The sequence below is a fragment of the Sinohyriopsis cumingii genome, chromosome 3 (assembly GCF_028554795.1).
Source record: "Sinohyriopsis cumingii isolate HCF-2022 chromosome 3, ASM2855479v2, whole genome shotgun sequence".
Taxonomy (NCBI): domain Eukaryota; kingdom Metazoa; phylum Mollusca; class Bivalvia; order Unionida; family Unionidae; genus Sinohyriopsis; species Sinohyriopsis cumingii.
The window spans coordinates 54,387,487-54,406,549 of NC_142963.1; the positions used below are offsets into that span (position 1 = coordinate 54,387,487).

At 34.8% G+C, this 19,063-nt stretch overlaps 1 protein-coding gene across 4 annotated transcripts in view; it reads left to right on the forward strand.

The window, feature by feature from the left end:
* LOC149802881 (tuberin-like) overlaps nt 1–19,063 on the forward strand; it is a 194,860-nt gene that overhangs the window by 32,639 nt on the left and 143,158 nt on the right. For all 4 annotated transcript variants that reach the window (XM_089952331.1, XM_089952334.1, XM_089952333.1 and 1 more), the window contains exons 6-11: nt 454–586; nt 4,209–4,257; nt 5,722–5,847; nt 6,320–6,393; nt 7,789–7,915; nt 14,065–14,208. In XM_089952331.1, the coding sequence (XP_089808457.1) occupies nt 454–586; nt 4,209–4,257; nt 5,722–5,847; nt 6,320–6,393; nt 7,789–7,915; nt 14,065–14,208 (653 nt within the window). The remainder of the gene's footprint in view (nt 1–453; nt 587–4,208; nt 4,258–5,721; nt 5,848–6,319; nt 6,394–7,788; nt 7,916–14,064; nt 14,209–19,063) is intronic.

Sequence of the window (19,063 nt, forward strand, 5' to 3'; positions counted from 1 at the left end):
AAAGTTTGTTAAACCTCACAAAAGCCCAAAACATCACATACCAAAACCAAACTTTTGGGTAAGGAAGAAACATCTTAATTTTGGGATGTAAAGATTTTAAATGGTTTCTACGCAAGAACATTAGTTTCACATCACTGACCTGGCCCAAACAATTTGGTGTAAAGATGAAACCTCTTGATTTTGGGATCAAAAGGTCAAATATTAAGATTAATGTGACTGGAAGAAAAAATTAGTTTTCTGCACACAAAAATAATTTTAGTTATCTACTAACATAGTTGTTAAGATGGGGCAGGTGTATAATGTGCCATTCACAGTACTCATTGTAACTATTTTTCTTTCACATTACATTGAATCTTAAGGTGCCATGTACATCAGGTTAGATGCCACATTTCCAAGAATAAAGGATATATTTGTGTTCCATAAAAACATCTGTAATTTTCCTCCTTTGATCAGGATTATTTCTTCTGCAATGGATGCCAGATGTATTGGCTACGGGACATATATCAGAATTCCTGACTCTACTTGTTAGTGTCATCAAGTACAATGCTGCATACCTGGATGATGACATTATATCTGGTATTGTTCAGTAAGTATCACTCTTATATATTTTTAAATTTTAATGTTAAGTTCAAGCCTTAGTTGTATAATTTCCATTCCACAACATACAAAAAATGTAGATGAATCAGTCACCAATCTCTCAGTGCTCAGACAACATGCAATAAAATGTAAATGAAGCAGTCTCAGTGTTCAGACATCATATAATGACATGTAAATGAATCAGCAATAAGTCTCTCAGTGTTCAGAGAGCATACAATAATATATAAATGAATCAGTTATAATTTTCTGTGCTTAGACAACATTCAATAAAATGTAAATAAACTAGACATCATTCTCTCAGGGTTCAAACAACATAACATAAAATGTATATGAATCAGTCATCATTCTCAGTTTTCAGACAGAATACAATAACATGTAAATGAATCAGACATCAGTCTCTGTGTTTGGATAGAATACAATAACATGTAAATGAATCAGACATCAGTCTCTACATGTTCAGACAGAATACAATAAAATGTAAATGAATCAGACATCAGTCTCTCAGTGTTCAGACAGAATACAATAAAATGTAAATGAATCAGACATCAGACTCTCAGTGTTCAGACAGAATACAATAAAATGTAAATTAATTAGTCATCAGTCTCTCAGTGTTCAGACAACATACAACAACATGTAAATGAATCATTGTTTTTTGGTGATTAGACAAAATACAATCAAATGTAAATGAATCAGTCATCAGTCTCAAAATGCTCAGACAACATACAATATACAGAAAATTTTCAATTTTGACTTAAAGCCTTCTCTTGTCTGAAGGAGGTCTTTTCTGGACAAAGGCATTCATCAATACGTTAAAGAATACATATATGGAACATGAAATAGTTTACAGTGCTGAGTGAAATTGCTTCTCAGATTGGAATGTGCAAGCTGTGGAGTAGGTTTAAAGTACAACCATCTGCAGGCATTTCTCTCATACAGTATAGAGTGCATTTTAAAAATCTATATTATTGCTTGTTTCATTTGATAAATTTGCATCCCTTCCCTGGCTTATGTAAGTATTGCTTATTCCACAACTTAAATCGAATTCAAATATTAATGGCATGCCAAAGGCTCAGAGTGCTATGATTGACTACAGAATGTTCATGATGCATCATGAGATCGGGGTACCAGACATAATTGGACTGATTTTGTATCTCTTTTTGTTCTGAATTAATTGGTAGAAATTGTTCAGCATAATTGATGTGAGATCAACATGTTCATATTGTTATGTCATCATTTTTAATGCATTTTTGTAGAGTTATGCCCTTTTTGGGTTTTAACTGTACATTCTATTCACACCAAATCCAGTGTGTACAATTAGTCCTCAAATATTCTATGAAATCCTCTGAACCCTAGCAGTTATCATTGACAAGAGATCAACATGTACATATTCTTTCTTCATGTTATGATGCAGTTTTATGCACCCAATGTAGTAGAAGGAGGCATATTGTTTTGCTGCTGCACATTGGTACCTTTCATTATAATCATGCAAAAACTATTAAGCTAAGAACCAATCAATTTTACACCTTTATTATGGTTATTAATTAGATAAACTTACTTAATTTTCAGGCCAGTAAAGCAGTTTTTCAATTTTGTATGCCACTGACATGTCTTTGAAGGAGCATATGGTCTTGCCCATGTATGTTTCTTCCATCATGTCATGTCATGTCACATCACATAACATTTATATTATGTCAAGGCCTGAGAAAATTTGTTTTCTGCAGGATAAGTTTTGACAGACTTCATAGATTGAAATCAAATTTGATATGAGACTTAACATTAGGAAGACCTTGATGAAATTCATTTTAATCATAGTTTGCCAAAAATCAGAGATATGACCCCTGTTCACTTTGAACTTTGCTCCTCCATTCAGTTTCTGCTCAGTAGCTTTTCAGTGACTTCATGGATTGCAATCAAATGGTAAGAGGATTTCTATGAAGAACACCTAGGTCAAGTTCAATTCTAACTGTTTTCTGGCAAAATTTGATGGAGTAATGACCCCTATTTGACTTCAGACTTGGCCTTTCAATATGTTTCTGTTGAGCAACTTTTAAAGGACTTTATGGAATGAACTCGGATTTTGTTTGAGACTTTAGAAGCCTAGTTCAAGTTCAGTTTTCACCATTTTCTGGCAACATTTTACAGGAGTTATGTCTCCAGTTTATTATGGGCTCTTTGCCTTTCAGTTCTATGTCTGCAAAATCACATTTAAAGAACTGCAGGGAATGAAATCACATTTGGTATGAGGCTTTACATTAAAAAGATATGGTTTTAGTTTGTTTGTCACTGCTTTTTGGCAGAAGTTGTGGAGTCGTAGCTTCCGTTTGACTTGGGACTTAGTCTTTCAGTTGAGTTTCCAATCACTAACTATGGTAGGATTTAATGAATTGAGATCAACTTTACACTAAGAAGGCATAGGTCAAGTTCAGTTTTCCCTCTTTCTGGGAACTCTTTTGAGTTATGGATCCAGTTTGAATTGACCCTTATTCCTCAGTTTTGATTCTGCTCAATAATCTTTGAAGGTCTTAAAACTCAGTTTCTATCAACAACTTAGGAAGAACTTTATGGATTGAGATGAAAATGGAATAAGTGTTTAATATTAAGAAGATTTAGACCCTGATTTATTTTACTGTTTTTGTCAGAATTGTGCAGAGCTAGGGTCCCTCTAGTATTTTGATCTTTACTCCAGATTTGCATAATATTTGCATAATGCCAGATTTTGGGCATTTATGACATATGGACATATTTCTTGTTTTTATATATTTTTTACTTTTTGAAATTATTTGTCAACAAAAACCTTGTATCACAGTTAAGAAATACCACTTTAGGTATACAATGAAATTTGTATGATAATAAAAAAAAATTAAAAATATTGATTTTGTTTCTTGGAGTCCTTTGAGACAATGCAACAAAATCTGCATTTAATTTCTCTCATTACTTTGATCTTTTAAATGTTCTACTGTATCAATTTGTAATTAATAACTGGAAGTGAAGGAAACCAGATTACCCCACTATTAATACAGACTATGAAACAGAACCCCACTATTAAAATACAATCAGCAATTTATATTAGAATCACTAGATGCTGTTGCTTCAGCTAGATTGGAAATTTGAAATAACTTATCATCATTTTGACTATAAACAAGTAACCTGTTTGTCTTTAGATATATAAGGCTATAAAATCACGTAAAAAAAAAATGAACATGTCATGTTTCTTAAATGACATTTTGCAATTGAGCAGAACTCTTGATACATTTATAAATACGCAATCCAACTGTTCATTATCCTATTATCTCCAGCTGAATATGATTTTCCCCCAAAAATCCATTTTTCTGTTATCTCCATTTACTTTTTATCTGTTCATCTTGTTTTTTCCTTTTTCTTCTTTACACTTAAAAAGTAATTTTATTTAAACAGCCATTATTGTTTCTTTTCATCAGTGGTTATGGAGGAGGAGATTCACTGAATTCCAACATTTTGAATGCTTAGATCCATCTAGGTACAAAGACCATTCTAAACACTGATTCTAGATATTTTTTTAATGGATTTAAATTTTGCATTTGGATAAGCTACTTGATTTACCCCAAAAATTTGCATTTTAAATTTCTTTTCAGGCAGACTTGTTTGATTCCAAATAGATCCAGGTCTGATGAAGATATTAAGGTAGTACATACCAAATATTAGTCCCTTTATTTTTTCATTGACGCAGCAAATTTATCATGCTTTCAACTTACCGTATTTGATGTAATTTTTCGTACACGAAAAAATAATTATTAATTTCAGAGTGAGAGAGAGAGAATAATCTTTATTGTTCAGTTACCTGTCAGTTGTGTTATTCCTTATGTAAACACTACAAGGGCACTATTATATTCCATTGTCAATTAAAACCTGAATAAATAAATTGTTTCGGTTGTAATTATGAGATTTATATTCAGTAGGCCACATGGCTGTGCAGACATAATATACATTGCTAATTAAATACACTTGACCTTTAGCTTGGTCTTTTCCTGTAAATACTGGATTGAAGACCAGATTCACCTCAACAGATCAAATTAAGGAGGCTCTACATAGGGAAATGAGGCTCCCCATGGGGTGTCGAAAATGTATGACAAGCCCATTAGCTCAAGAACAATATTAATCTATTGATACTTGTGCATAATCCAGTTGAAAAAAATGGCAAAATGAATTTAATAGAGAGAGAGAGAGAACAACAAAGCAACATGTATCAAAAATTATTTTTATATTATAAACACGTTATTTTCAAGGATTTAATTTGTGTTCCAATGTTGGATGAATGCACAAAACAAATGCAAATACATTATGTACTGAAAAATTCATCATTTTCAAGAGTTTTACAAGTCTTCCAGCTCAAAACCCTCAAACCATTCACATTCTTCATCACTAGAAAGACTTTCCAATGGAGCTTCATTGGTGCTTGTCACTACCGGTACCTCTAATGTGCACCTCTCTCATCCCAATTTTATCAATTATCTTCCCTGGAACCAAGTTAAAAAACACTGGCGTTTCGTCCATATTTCCAATTAAATGTTCATCAAATTCCTCATCCTTCCACAGCCTTCTTATATATCTGGTAAAGCAGTCTTTTTTTTCCTCTAGGTCTTGAGGTAGTTTTTGAGGTACTGTAGTTCTGCATCACAGCACAAGTCCATTTCGCTTGAAAAAGCTATCAGCCCATCCTCTTGAGCCCAGAAACTTTGGATTTTCCTCCTGAATAACTGCAGAAGCATAATTTTGCAACATCTCAGTTGTTATAGGCAGGTGATGGTCCCACATACAGAGTAACCAGGATAAAATATCCTGCTCCTTTTCATGCGAATACGTCAATGGTTGGCTGGCACCTAGAATGGATCCTTTCTTTGTCCTTTGAATATTTTTGAAAAATTCATTTTCATCCATCTTGATAAAGTACTTGGTGTAAGGTGGTACTTTGCAGCTATGGGCCTAATTCCATATAGTTTTGCCTCCTCAACAATTCTTATTTTATTGTTAATGTCCCATTTTATAGTGATCTACAGAATCAGTGTTGAATCAATATGTTAAGATCCCTTGATACTTGTGGTAGTTTGTGACATACTTAAATTGATTCATGATTTTCTGTTTGGCTAGAAATGTCTGGATGTACTTGATGCTGTGGTGTGTTACAGTTTTCTCCCATCTGAATGTCTTCAGCATTTTATTGGTGCACTGTGTATAATGGTGAACATGCCAAAATACTGTGGAGCAAGCTGGGAGGTTTGTAACATTGATTTTTGTTTTGTTTATCTTCTGGCCACTGTATATAAACCAATATGAGGTATTCATTACTCAAGTTTAAATTTTCATCATTTTCATGCCTTCACTGAAATAGGCTATAAAAAATCTACATTAACATAATTTGAAACATTCTGATTTCTCATATATTGGTGCCTAATTCAAGTGATATTTTGAAAGTATAGTTACTTAAGGGAAAAAAGGCAAAAAAGCAACTTTAAATAGTTTAGTCTATATTATGAGGAATTATCTCATAAAGTTGGTCATGAAACTGATTCTATGTGCATTTTAAATCAACAAAGAAGGAAATATGCCCAATAAATAAAAACAGATAACATATTTTATCCTCAGCAAATGCTGCTTCAGTTACAAATACTTTAACAAAGTCCTTCTCCTTTTGTTGGCAAGTAGACTGTAAAGTGAGGAGAAATACAGTTTTATAATCTGTTTCCAGTTGATGAGAAAACTTCTCGGAACCCACCTGGGACACAGCTGTATCTTCACTATGTGCTGCATGCTTCAAGACAAGTAAGTTTACTTTTTGCAATCGAAGACAACACAGACACAAGAAATGAAGGATCAGATAGATCTTTTCATCAGGTATCCTACATGATCAAATTACATTAGAATTATAAACACTACTTAGTAAAACCAACCATTCTGATCCTGTATGTAGCAAGAAAGGTGCTAAAGGAGTTGTCAGTCTACCGAGGTGGAAGTCAGACAAGAGTTATACCTGAACATAGATCGTGATGAGAAGTACACCCTTGACAACAAAAGTTGGTCACTGACCCATATTTCAAACTTTCCTGATTTTGATTTTAAAAAACTCAGTTATTTGTAAAGTCTGTTCATGTTAGTATCATCAGATTAGATGATCATATGTATCTTTTTAGTACCAAACCAGTACAACAAAAGACAGTGACTATGACTTACATTTCACATTTTTATGTTGGAATTCAGTAGAATGATACAAGAAATCTGTTATAATACTAAAAGCAATGCTGATTAATGTTTTCTTTAATTAAATCATCATTACTAATTGTTGAAATTGTGAGCTGATTTGAAATTTTTTTTAATAATTTACTAAATGGTGCTTTTAAAGATCTCATCACCAACAAATACACCTTCAATGCCTGTCAATACATACAGTAGATTATGCTTGGTTTGGTTTTGTGGGTTTGAAGCCATTTAGCACATGATTGACAGTACATGTCTGCCACTCTATTTGGTGGAGAAAGATCCCGGACAGACCCTGTTAAGAATACTGACCAATGGGAAGCTACTGGCAAGCTTTCTCATATGTCCAAATTAGCTAAGCTGAAACTCAAGCCCATGTGGATACAGGTGAAATATCAGTGATCTGTAAAGGCGAGTACTTTTAGTTATTTGATCAGCTGAGGCCCCTTACCATAAGGTCAGTGTTGAAGTTTTTAGATTAAGCTTAATATTACAGTTTCTGATTTTCTAGCTTAGCAAAAGGCAGGCTTCACATAAAGTGGAATCTCTTGTTTTTTATGGAAGTTAAAATTTCTCAAAATTCATTCCACTTAATATTCACAACACTAACTTAAAAATAGGTCCTTAAGTAATAAGTACCATCTTTACTTGCATACAAGTCATGTCAAACTGCAAACAGTATAAACCCTTTTCTGCCATTGCATAATGTGTCAACAGATCAGGATCTATGCTGTTTGTGCCAGCAGATCAGGGTCTACTGATTACTCCTAACAAATATTTTAGACCCAGATCTAATTGTGCAGTATGCAGTGGTAGATCTGGATCTTTGGCATTTGCAGTTGGATCTGACTTGTGCACAAATATAGTATACAGTATTTTATTTTAAAGTGACTTTGATTCTATATTGCTTTGTGGTGCAATTACAGGTGCAGAAATCTTGTCTCTTTTTTCAAATTTTGACAGACATCAACCAGCTGATTACAAGATGTTGCGAGGAGCCGTGTTCTACATTGGTATGGCATTATGGGGTTCAAAGAAAGTGACCTCTCTCAAGCACACTCCAACTGCAGTACTGCCTTCATTTCAACAGGTTAGCAGGAAACATTTACGCTTTGCACAAGCAAAATAATTTTTTTTAATCCAGCATGAATTATAATAAATACTTAAACACTTTTTTAGCATATTTAACATGAAGTTCTTCGGGTTCTTTTTGTTTTTATTGAGATCTCATGGCCTTAAGGCTTAGTGAACATATGGTATGACCATGTGTTTGCATGTTAACACTGTGGATGCCATGTTTTTTATACAGTTTTGATCAAACTCGATATATATACTTATATCATCAAGATTTTTGACAAGTTTGATAAATTACAAGGTACATATTAATGGCGTTATCTTACATTTGATTGGCTAAGCTTGTTACCATTCTGGAAGACATATTTCAGGTCTGATTTTGTTCACACTCAGAAAATGGGCCTCTGGCTTGGATTAGTTCAGTATTAGGTTAGATCCTTGCATATTAATGAAGTGATCTAGCATCTGATTTGCTGAGTTTGTTAGGGGGCCATATTTCTGGTCAGATTTAGTTTTAACTTGCAATATAGGTTATCTTAAAAAAAATCCTACTTTACATAAAAAAGATGCCACATGAATTGAAAATGAGCAGGATTTACACATGATACAGAGGTGATTTTGCATCTGATTTCCCAAACTTGTTACGTCTCTTTAGACTGCATTTTTTATTTGAGTTTGAGTAAGCTTTAAAGTTAAATCATCAAGCAATTCAGTGATTTTGAGGATGATCTGTACATGTTGTTGAAATTCAGTGCAGTTAGAAATAGTTCTCAAATAATATACATTTTTTTTGTGAAAAGTTGGTTTTAAAATATGTTCTGTCTCTAAATTAAAGAAAAAGCAGGGGATGTAACCTATGATATTTTCTTACTAAAAAAATCACAGGTTTGGGGTCATTGAACTTTTGCAAAAGTTATGAATTCTGACATAAATTTTTGAATACAAGTTGCATACATTTAAAAAAAAAAACAATTTATTTAAATTTTTGGCATAAAATAAATAATTTCTATTTTATAATAAAAAATAAAAATATAAATTAGAAATATTGTAAAATTTTTATTTTGGAGGCTTTCATAAACTATATGCAGTGTTGTAATTAAGGAATAGAATTTCTTTAAACAGTGATAGATATTTGTGTGCAAGTGTTTGCATTTTTTTTAATATTGATTTTCTTCCATAAAGAACATATCATTACTTTGCCACATAAAAAGTTCTTAAATATTTTGGAAGCAAGTTTGTTGTGTTTCGTGAAAAAGAGTTTATTTGCAAGTATTACCATGTAAAAGTGCCTGAAACATTTGCCATTTGTGTTATTGTGTGTATTTGTTTAATATTTTTTATCATTGTTGTTCAATGGAAAATTATATTTTTTAGTCTTTAGTAAAAGTAATACCTCAATATCTTTTTCTTCTGAAACATGTACTGTGTTGTGTCCTTGAGTAAGGCACTTTACTCCAGTTTTCTAATCAATAAAAAAACCTACTTGTGTTGGTGTGCCTTAAAACACCAAACCAAAACAAAATCAAATGAAGAGTAAAGAAACTCTGGTCTAAAACAATTAACCTGTGAATTATAATTTCAGTTGTTGAAAAAGACATGTGCTTATATTGACCACACATTAAAAATTCTTCTGTAAATTAAAATTTGAATGACCTTGGATTACAAAACTTAGGTAAAATTTACATGATATGAAGTTCAGAAGATTGTCTGGGTTGTGTTCTTACAATGCTGCATAAGCTTGCTTAGTGAAATAGTCAACTGTTGTATAAGCCAGGTGAGACATATCGTGCCTACATAGGCCTCATGTTTTTAGCTCACCTGGCTGTAAGGCCAAGTCAGCTTATGATATGGCCCTGTGTCCATTATCTGTCATGTGTCCATCAGTAAGGTATATTTTCATTTCCTTCTCAAAAACCACTGAACCAGTTTCAACCAAGTTTGGCACAGAGCTTTCTGGAATGAAAGACTTCAGTTTCGATGCTGATATGCAAATACATATGGCTGCCATTACAAAAATACAGAAACCTCTATTTAAACAATTTCTCTTCAAAGACCGATTAAAAGAATTTGATACAATTTTATTGAAAACATCCAGGAATTAGGACCTTTCAGTCTTTCACAAACACTGTTAATCTCCCATTAAATTTGGCCACTGTTGCTAAAAATATAAACACTTTAAACAACTTCTCACAAACTACCCATCATAACGTGGCCAAATTTGACAGAAAGCATTCTTGTACAATGACCTTTTGGGTTTTGACAGTTGATGCCTTTCTGCTTTTAATATGGCTGCCATTACAAAATATATAACATTTTTACTTCTTGAAAGTCACTCAGAAAATTTTATCATATTTGACAGCAACTACCTGGTATGTAGACTTTTCCCGTTTTACAAAAGGATGCAAATCCACAGAGCTCAGATATCATGTATGTTTGGAGTATTTACACATAGGTTTGGTCCAAATACACGGGTTCAGCCAGAACTATGCATACCACATATGTATACCTTGGATGTGTAAAGATTGATTATATTCTTTCATGTTTAGACTGCTTCCATAGCCTAGTGGTTAGAGCTTCCGCCTCGGATGCGGGAGGTCGTGGGTTTAAATCCTGGCTGAGTCATACCAAAGACTTATGAAAATGGTACTAACAGCTGCCTCGCTAGGTGCTCAGCATTAAGAGGTTAGTGTTAGGACTGGTCAGCCTGGTGTCAGGATAATGCTTTTTTTTTCAATTTTTGGAGGTCCCTCTGTAACTTGCGCCTCGCTTATAGTGCAGTCTATGTTTGTGGACCTTGTTGTGTGCAAGATATTGAGGAAGAGGTGTACCCACAAATGCACCTACTGTATATAATGGTTTTAGTGTTAGGAATCACAGAGTATGAATAGTGGGACATAAAGTAACACTCGGAATTTTAATTATGTCATTTGAAATCCTTAAATGACTAAATTGTTGCAGGTTTCAAATATAGGTTTCAAATCTCATATTCAAATATTGGGTTTGACCTAATATACGTGTGAGAGGATTCTTTGTATAAAAAGAATTCCACATAGCCAACCATCAAGCTTGGTGACAAAGTTACATATATTATTTATATATCAGTTGAGTTGTGTGTGTGTGTGTGTGTGTGTGTGTGTGTGTGTGTGTGTGATTTAGATTTTTAATGTAGCTTTAAAAAAATTTCGTTCATATTACTACAATATCTGCAGTGTGGCAGATTATAGTAATGTCTAGCACACTAGGGCTTCATGCTGGAGGCGTATAGCATGATGTCCCTCCCAGTCATATTATCCTGACACCAGGCTGACCAGTCCTAACACTAATCTCTTAATTCTCAGCGCCTAGCGAGGCAGCTGTAAGTACCATTTTTATAAGTCTTTGGTATGACTCAGCCAGGTTTCAACCCTGCAACCTCTTGCATCCGAGGTGGATGCTCTAAACACTAGGCCATCAGAGCGGTCCAGTTGAGTTACGTAAAGTTGATCAACCTGATATAAATAGTTTAGATCTTTGTGTATATGTGCCTGACACTGATACGAAGGTCCTGACTTCCATCCACTTAAAACTAGACTATCTCCTGATCTTAACATTTGTACCATGAATATTCATCCATTGTGGATGTAGGTAATGTTTACTAGTATTTTAATGGTCCTTTGGGGTAAGATTGGACTATGTGAAATGGTTGGGAGTTAATCAGTGGTGGGCTAGTGTGGTGGGTATTATGTGACCCTCCCAGCCAGGAGGGTGATCATTTCAAGATGAAAGGTGTCTCCTGTCCCTCACTGTAATCTGTGTATGTAAAATTATTATTGAATGATTTAATTTTTTTCCATTTTTCACACCTTGCTCACAAGAGCTTGATTAAATAATATGACAACATATGCTTCTTAAAAAGCTGATAATTGTTGATCTAATATTATTAGTGAACCATCAACAATAAAGCTCTTAAGTCGTCCTTGTGTTTGTCTTCATGTTTACTATATACACTTGTAGCTTAATGCAGGGTAAACAATAGCCAACAGATGTATCATGATCTTTGGCCTCTATATATGTACCAAGATTAATCTATCTTCTCTGTAGACTCCACATTGTATCCCACTTTTATTCCATGGGCCCAGCTCTTAAGGAAATTAACAATGTTTACTAATTATTATATTTATTTTGAATTATTTTTCATTTATATGTGCTGCTTGGTGTATCTTTCATTGTTTCATTTAATGATGTTAATTTACATTAATACATATGGTACAGTGTATTTTCTCACATAAGTTTCTTGAGTAGTGATGCCCTTGTACTTGCCAAGTATCAGATCTTTGAATTTAAAGTAACAGCTGTGCTCAGCAAGAGCAAAGATGAGAGCAATTGCCGTCTTAGTACATGAAGTGTACATGCACTTATTGACAAGGGTAATCTTTGGTGGAAATAGAGACCACATGCAGAGAAAACAACACTGCATTCTAAAAGATCTTTCTTGGGAATTAAACGAACTGGTTTCTGTATGGATAGAAATGCCGTGAATCTTTAAATATACATTATATTTCCTTGAAACTGAAGGAGTATAGTATGTAATAATTATTATGGATACAGCCAGATAAGCTGATGACTGGTGAGTAGACATACTCTAACTGCTGAGGCTTAAGTTGCAGATTTTCTTATACATTTATATTCATTATCTAGTGATTGGTTTCCATGCCAAACAAAATAAATATTAATTATACAATAACAGTTTAAATAATTCTTGTTGGATATGGAAAAATTTGATAACTGCTTCAATGAAGTACATGGTTTTGCACCTTCCCTCTTTTCCTTGTTTTATATATCTTAGAGGATACATATGAAACATTTTCTTTAAGTTAATTGACTTGTTTGCCTGTAGTATGATATAGTACATAGACTGAAGGTGTTCTATGGACCCCAGTCATCATCCTATAGCAGGTTTTCACTACACACTGACTCCCAAAGAGGAACTTCAAAAATTCAACCCAGATAGCACCAATTCTGGCAGGCAGGCAGCAACCTAAATCTACCCCCTGACAAAAAACAGCTTGAACTTTTTGATGGACACAGTTGAGTTTTATTACCTCTGCCAAATTCCAATGGAAACACTGAAAAGACATTTTCCGTTTTGAGGAAAATTCAGGCTGACTCCATCTGAAACCTGGATCCAATAATAATAGATAATCTCATAAGTGTTAATATGAACAGTGATCAGCAAATATATTATAACAGTTTTAAGTAATTCTTATTAAGTATGGAACAAGCTGATAACTGTGTGAATGAAGAACATAGTTTTCCACCTCTCCTTCCACCTGTTTTGTATAGCTAAGAGTAAACACATGCATTATTTTCTTAAATTAATTGACTTATTTGCCTATAGCACAATGTATTACATAGCATGAGGGCATTCTATGGACCCCCAGTCATCATGCTATAGCGGGGTTTCACTGTACATACTGACTCCCAAAGAAGAACTTCCCAAATTCAACTCTACCTGCTGGCAGGAAATAGTTTAATCTTTTTGGTAGACAAAGTTGAGTTGTATTAACATTGCCAAATTCCAATGGAAGAACTGAAAGGACACTTTTCATTCTGAGGAAAATTCAGGCTGACTCCAGAGGAAACCTAAATCCAGTAAAAATACATCACTTCCTTATTGTTAATATGAACAGTGATAAAGATTGCCACAAATATATACTAGGCAGCAATATGTTAAGAACTGCTATAAATGTATGTAGTTCATATAGAGATAATGAATGCCAGCAAGTACCTTTGAAAGGACTGATATGATGTGATGATGGTATGCATATTTTAAAATGTAAAAAAAAAAAGTAAATTTGCTAAGTAGTCCATTTGTCCATTTGCATGCTAAATGTCAGGTTGATGAAAATCCTAAATTTCTGACCAAAATTTGCAAATCTCCTGATCTGTCCAAAGCTGACCTCTCTGTTCTGTCATACGTATGGGTAGGTGTAGCAAGCACTGTGTAGATTTCCTTATATACCAGCCTAATTGGCATTGAACATTGAATTATGTGGAATAGGTACCAGATTTTAGTGCAGAAGGTCCTGGTTTCAGACCTCAGCAGTAGCTGTGTTGTTTCCTTTTATGAACAGTTGTGCTAATATGATGAATATCTGTTACAGATACTTATTCTTTCCAATTCAGGTATGTTCCTGTGGAAATCCTAATGTTCTGAATGAGGTTGTGTTGTCCATTCAGCGACTGGTCAGAAAGTATGGCAAGGACCTGACACTGGCCTCTTGGGACATTGTACTGGATATCATAGAGGCCATCATCAAGCAGTTGGAGGTTGGTAGACATTAGCAGTTGCTTACATTCTTACTATCCTCAACATTTTCAAGGAAAAGGTTTGGGATTGTGCTATCCAGCCTGCCTGGTTGTGGATGTGTGCAATTCAGATTGTGTTATCCAGCCTGTCTGGTTGTGGATGTGTGCAATGGGGATTGTGCTATCCAGCCTGTTTGGTTGTGGATGTGTGCAGTGGAGATTGTGTTATCCAGCCTGTCTGGTTGTGGATGTGTACAATGGAGATTGTGCTATCCAGCCAGTCTGGTTGTGGATGTGTGCCTTTGAGATTGTGCTATCCAGCCTGTCTGGTTGTGGATGTGTACAATATAGATTGTGCTATCAAGCCTGTCCGGTTGTGGATGTGTGCAATGGAGATTGTGCTATCCAGCCTGTCAAGTTGTGGATGTGTGCAATTCAGATTGTGTTATCCAGCCTGTCTGGTTGTGGATGTGTGCACTGGGGATTGTGCTATCCAGCCTATTTGGTTGTGGATGTGTGCAATGGAGATTGTGCTATCCAGCCTGTCTGGTTGTGGATGTATGCAATGGGGATTGTGCTATCCAGCCTGTCTGATTGTGAATGTGTGCAATGAGGATTGTGCTATCCAGCCTGTCTGGTTGTTGATATGTGCAATGGAGAGTGTGTTATCCAGCATGTCTGGTTGTGGATGTGTGCAGTGGGGATTGTGCTATCCAGTCTGTCCAGTTGTGGACGTGTGAAACTGGCATTGTGATAGTCAACCTCTCTGGTTGTGGATGTGTGCATTGTGATTGTGCTATCCATCTTGTCTAGTTATGGATGTGTCCAAAGGGGATTGTTGTATCCAGGCTGTCCAAGTGTGGATGTGTCCAATTTGGATTGTGCTATCCAGCCTGTCTGGTTGGGGATGCGTGCAATGGGGATTGTGCTATCCAGCCTGTTTGGATGTGGATTTGTGAAATGGGAATTGTGCTATCCAGCCTGTCTGGATGTGGATGTGTGAAATGGGGATTGTGCTATCCAGCCTATCTGAGTGTTGATGTCCATTGCGGATTGTGCTATCCAGCCTGTCTAAGTGTTGATGCGTGCAATGGGGATTGTGCTATCCAGCCTGTCCAGGTGTGGATGTATGCAACTCTTTGTATGCTATGTACGTTAGCATCTTAAAACTTTATGATATTTTTGATTGTGGTCTGTTGTTGTGCATAGTGGTTTTAAAATTGTGATCTGTCCCAATGATTAGAGCTTTGGGGTAATGAGGACATACTTGTATGATGAGAGTGGTGAGAATTAATGCCAGAGAAAAAAAGCCACTGGGTTGATTTTTATTTGCAGGAGGCTTTTAGTTTTATTATGACTTATTGTGTAATGTCAGTAATGAATCATTAAATTTGATGAAATTTGATTTAAATATTGTCAAATGATGCTATAACTAAAGAAGTTGAAAGAAGATATTTGATTATTTTACAAATAAAGTATAGTAGAAGACAAAAGAGGTCTATACTCAGTGATATTTTGAGACTTTTGTCTCGATAGATTGTAGATTGGGGGTGAGGGGCCTAGTGACAACAGATTAGGATCTATGTTTTTTGTTCTACTGATAACTTCTAGCAAACTGCATAGACACAGATCTGCTGTTACATCTGAGTCTGTGTAGTTTGCAGTTTGACTCAACATATAAGGAAGTATAGATGGTAATTAATATTTACAGAGTGAGGCAAAACTTGGGGTATATTTACAAATATTGTATCAAATTGACCTTTCTGTTTATTATGACAGCTTTAATTTAGACATAAAAATCAGTTTTGGAGCACCAGAGTATCCATACAATCAGCTACATTACATAGAAATTTTAATTTATGGCAGCAGATCATGAATATTGATCAGATAGTAATTTGACTGCCTGCCAAACAGACAGATGCTGTTATATTCCCATAAAGGAAAGTTTTTTTTAATCATTTTTCAAGTATTTTTTGTACACTTTAATTTTTCATACATAATCCAGTTATCAAAATCAACAATTATTTAGATGTATCATAATTTTTTGTAAATATCAGTTTGTATTTTTTGAAAAATTCATTAAATTATCAGACATAAAATTTCTACAAAGAAGATTTACGTTTGCAAAGAAGATCAATAATACAATATTGCCACTTTGTTTTTACAAAAATAAATAATAAATTGTTGGTGAGAAAATACAATGATGTATTCATAAGCTCTCTTATTGTCTTTACAATATCTACTGATGTTTATTAACAAATGGACAAAGGACTTCACAGACAATACCTTTAAATATTATCTTTAATTAGTTCTCCATATAAAGTCTGTCACCATAACAAAACACCACGTGCATTTTAAAATGAGTTCGGAAGCCCTTTGATGTTTTCTTATGCAACAAAAATTACATCTCATTACATACTTAAGTCAAGTCCACAGACCCTTGGTCAACTAATCTGATTGTTTCATTACGGTCATACAAATGTAAAATATAAAATCCATGTCATTTTCTATCGTAAATTTTAAAGTCACTGACTCCATTAAATTGATTTGTGTATATACATATACTATCTTTTAAGTGTTTTTTCTTTTTTGACTTGGGTATAATTAGCATTTTATTGCAAATCTATATACCCCTCTATTATCTTTATTGGCGAATTCTAATAACAAGTAATGCGTTTGATCGCTTGTCCTTACAACAAATTCTGTATGGACAACGGCTTCAATAGCACATTGACAGATTTTCATTTCCCTAAAGAGAGCCTCATTTCCCTACTGGCAGCCTCACTGATTTGACCTATTCTGACGATTCTTGCCCGCAATCTGGTTTCAACTGGAATAACCAAAGCACTGTGCATGTTTAATTACCATGTAAATAACACTGCATAGAGCAGCAGGGAAGTCGTACAGACCAGGTGGCTCAGATAAATTTAACCCTCCCACCAAACATTTCTCCGTAGAAGCCTCAGAAAGCAGAAATAACGCCTCCTGCGCAAATTAATCCGCAAAATTTCAACCCAAAGTGCATTTTTAGGCATAAAAAAAAGACAGCTTTTTTGGGGGGGGTGTTGTAAAATTTATTTGTGATTGCAAATTTGGGCTGCGGATATTAATTTTATTTCACAATAAAACAATATCTTTGAAAATAAGATGAGCCGGAAAACTAGCACAGTTGGAGAACCTCATTCTGCCAGATTAGCGCGAGAGCAATTAGCGGCATTAAAGAAGTTTATTCCGACAAAACAATTATTTAAGAAAAATGTTCGTGGTTACGAAGATATGCAACATGGAATTTTAGAAACTTCGGCAAAATGGTTGAAGCCAGTTACTAAAACAATTGAACAAACTGTATATGGTGACGAAAAAGATAAGGAAGATGAGGAAGCCAGAAAACGTGGAATTTTTCGTGCGTTGAAAGGTATTGAGGAGCAATCACGAACATTACCCGATCGATTAGCAATAGCAGCAGCGGCAGCGCAACAGGGTGGACAACCTGCAATTGCCTTTAAAGTAGGTCGTAAAGGAAAAACTGAAGCAAGACCTAGAGGGAGAAAACCTGGAGTAAAAAAAAGGAAATTTGATATCGATGATTTAAGAGAAAATTTCACCGATGAGGGATGGAATATAATATCACAACCGCTATCTACGATATATAGTTTAGATCAATTTGGTCAACTTGCTGAAGATATGTTCAGTATTCGAAATGATTATTTGTCTGATATAGGAAGAGAAAGATATCCAACTCGTAAAAGTTGGTTTAGTATGTTATTTAGAATTTATGATGGAAAAACGCAAGCGAGTGAAAGGGATCCATCTTTTAGAAGATTTATGGCAGCAGCAGACGATAGATATGATCATAATAAACAAATGGCGGAAGAAAGAAAACAGCAAGAGAAAGAAAGAAAACAGCAAGAGAAAGAAAGAAAACAACAAGAAAGAAAAGAAAAAACTAAAACACGAGGAAGAAAAGCAGCACCACAGGAAGATATTCAACTACAGGAGCCAATATTTCAACCAGAGGAATTAGGAGCTAGACCAAAGGAAGATATTCCACCACAGAAAAAAGAAAGAAAATCAAGAAAGAAAAAAGATCAGAGTGATAAACCAATAATTGTTCCCGAATATGTACCATCACCGGCTAGTAGTTCGTTTGTTCTTAGTCCTAGAATATCTGCTGAAAATTATTTGGATGAAAACATGTTGCATTTAACTCGCAACTATGATTCAACAGTTCAAATGGCTGCGGATAATTCTCCGGAAAATAAAAAATTACTTTTGCGAAAAGATATTGATGCTGATAAAATTGAGGAAATTGATTGGCTAGCAATGATGTATTTTGGTAGTATAGAAAAACCAGTAAAATATGATGATGAAAATTTTAGAAAATTTTCATCAGATGTTATTAAATACAGACTTGCGGGTGCGAGAAAGACAATTTCGCCACCTAAAAGTAAAAGTTCGTCACCTAAAGATAAAGGTTCACCACCTAAAAGTGATAGTCCTGAATCATTTTCCTTTGATCTTCATCACCCTCTTCTCTCTCCTACATTATATCCAAGGGAACCTTCTGCATTCCCCTCTTGGCGACCCCCACCTGTGGAACCAACAGCGTCAAACTACAGGGGTCCCACTGAAAAACCAACAAGATGGGGAATCGACCCCGGGGAGGGTAAAACACTTAGGGGCGGTTCACCTTCACCTCCACCAGAAATATATTTACCACTGACGTCGTCGTCTAGTTCGTCAGGAGAAGTATTTGAGGATCCAGAAAAAAAATCAGGAAAAGGATATGGAAGCGGATATTCAGTTTGCCCTGACAGTGTTGTCAATGATGTATCTCGCCTCGAAGTATTAATCGGAGGAAAACGAGCCGGAAATA